This window comes from Arachis ipaensis, chromosome B09 (assembly GCF_000816755.2).
Source record: "Arachis ipaensis cultivar K30076 chromosome B09, Araip1.1, whole genome shotgun sequence".
NCBI classification, from domain to species: Eukaryota; Viridiplantae; Streptophyta; class Magnoliopsida; order Fabales; family Fabaceae; genus Arachis; species Arachis ipaensis.
The window spans coordinates 141,100,923-141,103,116 of NC_029793.2; the positions used below are offsets into that span (position 1 = coordinate 141,100,923).

At 31.2% G+C, this 2,194-nt stretch overlaps 1 protein-coding gene across 1 annotated transcript; it reads right to left on the reverse strand.

Annotated features, from left to right (window-relative positions):
* Nucleotides 1-1,280, reverse strand: LOC107619202 (UPF0725 protein At1g23960). Its single transcript, XM_016321444.2, has 3 exons — nt 761-1,280; nt 518-646; nt 1-401 (listed from the first exon to the last, which is right to left on the reverse strand). The coding sequence occupies exons 1-3, from the start codon at nt 986-988 to the stop codon at nt 222-224; spliced, it is 537 nt and encodes a 178-aa protein (XP_016176930.1). The 5' UTR covers nt 989-1,280; the 3' UTR covers nt 1-221.

Here is a 2,194-nt window from a genome sequence, read left to right on the forward strand (position 1 = left end):
TTCTGTCAATAGATGTGAACATTCACCAATATATGGATGATAGATAGAGAATTAGTCAATGTCTACTTTGGGCAGAATATTTAAAAGGCAAAACCATTAGGAACAAATTAAGATCCAAAGGTGATTGGGATTATGTGCTATATCTCACTAGTTTAATCTAACTAGTCTAAACAAACAAAACCATAACAAAAAAGCTCATGTAATATTTATACTTGACAAACTCACAAATGCCTCTCACAGGACATAACCTGCGAACCTTGGTTCATTATCTTTTTCCATACCCTAGCACGGAAGGTTCCAATTATATCGCCAGATATCGCCTCAAAAGTAATGTAGAACATTACACCAGCAACACCTTGAGAATTTGCTTTCTTAAGCTCATAAAATTCAAATTTTGTTTTCTGCATAAGAGTGCAAACATCCACATGCATAATATAATTAGAAGAATATTTAAAGCACACAATATCACCATACATAGATTAAACTTAGAATCAAAACTATTATAGAAGCAATTTACGTTGTTCTCATTGTAGACTTTCAAAGCTTGCTTGGAAAAACCTATCAAGGGAGGGCATCTTGCTTCGGTCAACTTATAGGGCTTAATTGAACCAGGTAGCCTGCCTTCAAACCTCTCAACATCGAATCCCTGTAAAGCAAAAATTCAAACCCTAACTAACAAGATCAGTATATCACAGAACACGAGAACAAAAGGGGAAAATAGTTAAATCACTAAATGTCTTGTGAGAGATCAGAGGCGTACGTCGCTTTCAATAACCTGCCTCCGATGTTCAAGAATTTCTTCATCAGTCATGAAGCGTCTAGGCTCAACCAGTACATATTCATCGATATCAGTATCATCTTTTGTCTCTTCCTCCATTTCTTCTTCTTTGTCAGAGGCAGCCGTATCCTCAACAACTTTCTCTTCTTCTTCTTCTTCTTTGGAGGAGGTACTGCCTCTCATACAAGGCCGTTTGGCGTGCTGCTCCATAGTCTCTTGTTTCTCTTTCTATAATTACACGATGCGATCATCCAAATCCATCTGATTTCCCTTTTCTACTCATACATTTTCCAATCGCAATAATCAGAATATATACTCACCAAAAAACAAAAATAAAAAGATTCAGAATATATGTATACATATAACGGAACAAAAATAACAACAATCACAGTAAGAATAGCAGAAGATTTTGCGAATGTGGAGAAGAAGGAGGACTCGAAATCTTCTCTCTCTTCTCTGTATATATATTAGGATAGCTGTAGATGGTTCTTTACATGACCAAGTGTTATAGTTATATGCTTGACAGATAATTATATCGTGGTGAAAGAATATAAAGTCCTTAGGTAGCGTTTGTTTTGAGGTACTGAGACAGAGACGAGAGACTGAGATTCAGTATCGTGTTTGTTAGTTCAGAAATTGATATTAAAATTTTTGTCTCTATCTCTAAAATTTCAGTGTTAAAATTTATGCAAATTAAATTAGAGTTTTATTCTTGTTTCAATTCCTGTCTCCCATTTTGTACCAAACAGAATACTGAGATTTATTTCAATGCCTGTCTCTTAGTCTCTGTCTCTCAGTCTCAGTCTTTCCGTCTCTGTCTCTCCACCAAACACTACCTAAAAGATTAAAGATTAAGAACATTATGCAATTTTTTTTTATTTTATTTTAGGACTCATTTAATGAGTATATTTCTATACTCATTTGTACATGTGACATAATCACATTTTATTTCTTTGACTGCCAAAATATCATGTCACTCTCCACACAAATAAATTTCGGTTAATAATCAAATTTATTTTTGAAAGATCATTAATTATTTAAATTAGTCTTTTAATAATTTTTTAATTATATTAGTTTTAAAAGATAAAACATAAATTAAATTAGTTTTTTTATTAGTTAGATGATAATATAGTAGGTTAATATCACATGTCAAAAGTCACCCAAAAAAAATATCACATGTCAAAAGATAATTAGTTGACGTGTTAGGTTAGTGACACATAACACGGCCATATGTCATTTGACATGTAAAAAGTTATTTATAATCAAAATAGTCCTTGAAAGTCCAAACATAAATCATTTTTATTTCAAAAATTTTAAAAATTAATCAAATTAGTCTTTATATATTTTTTTTATTTTTTTCATAATATTAAATTTAAAATATTTTTAATAGTACTAATTTTAATATTATTTTTTAGA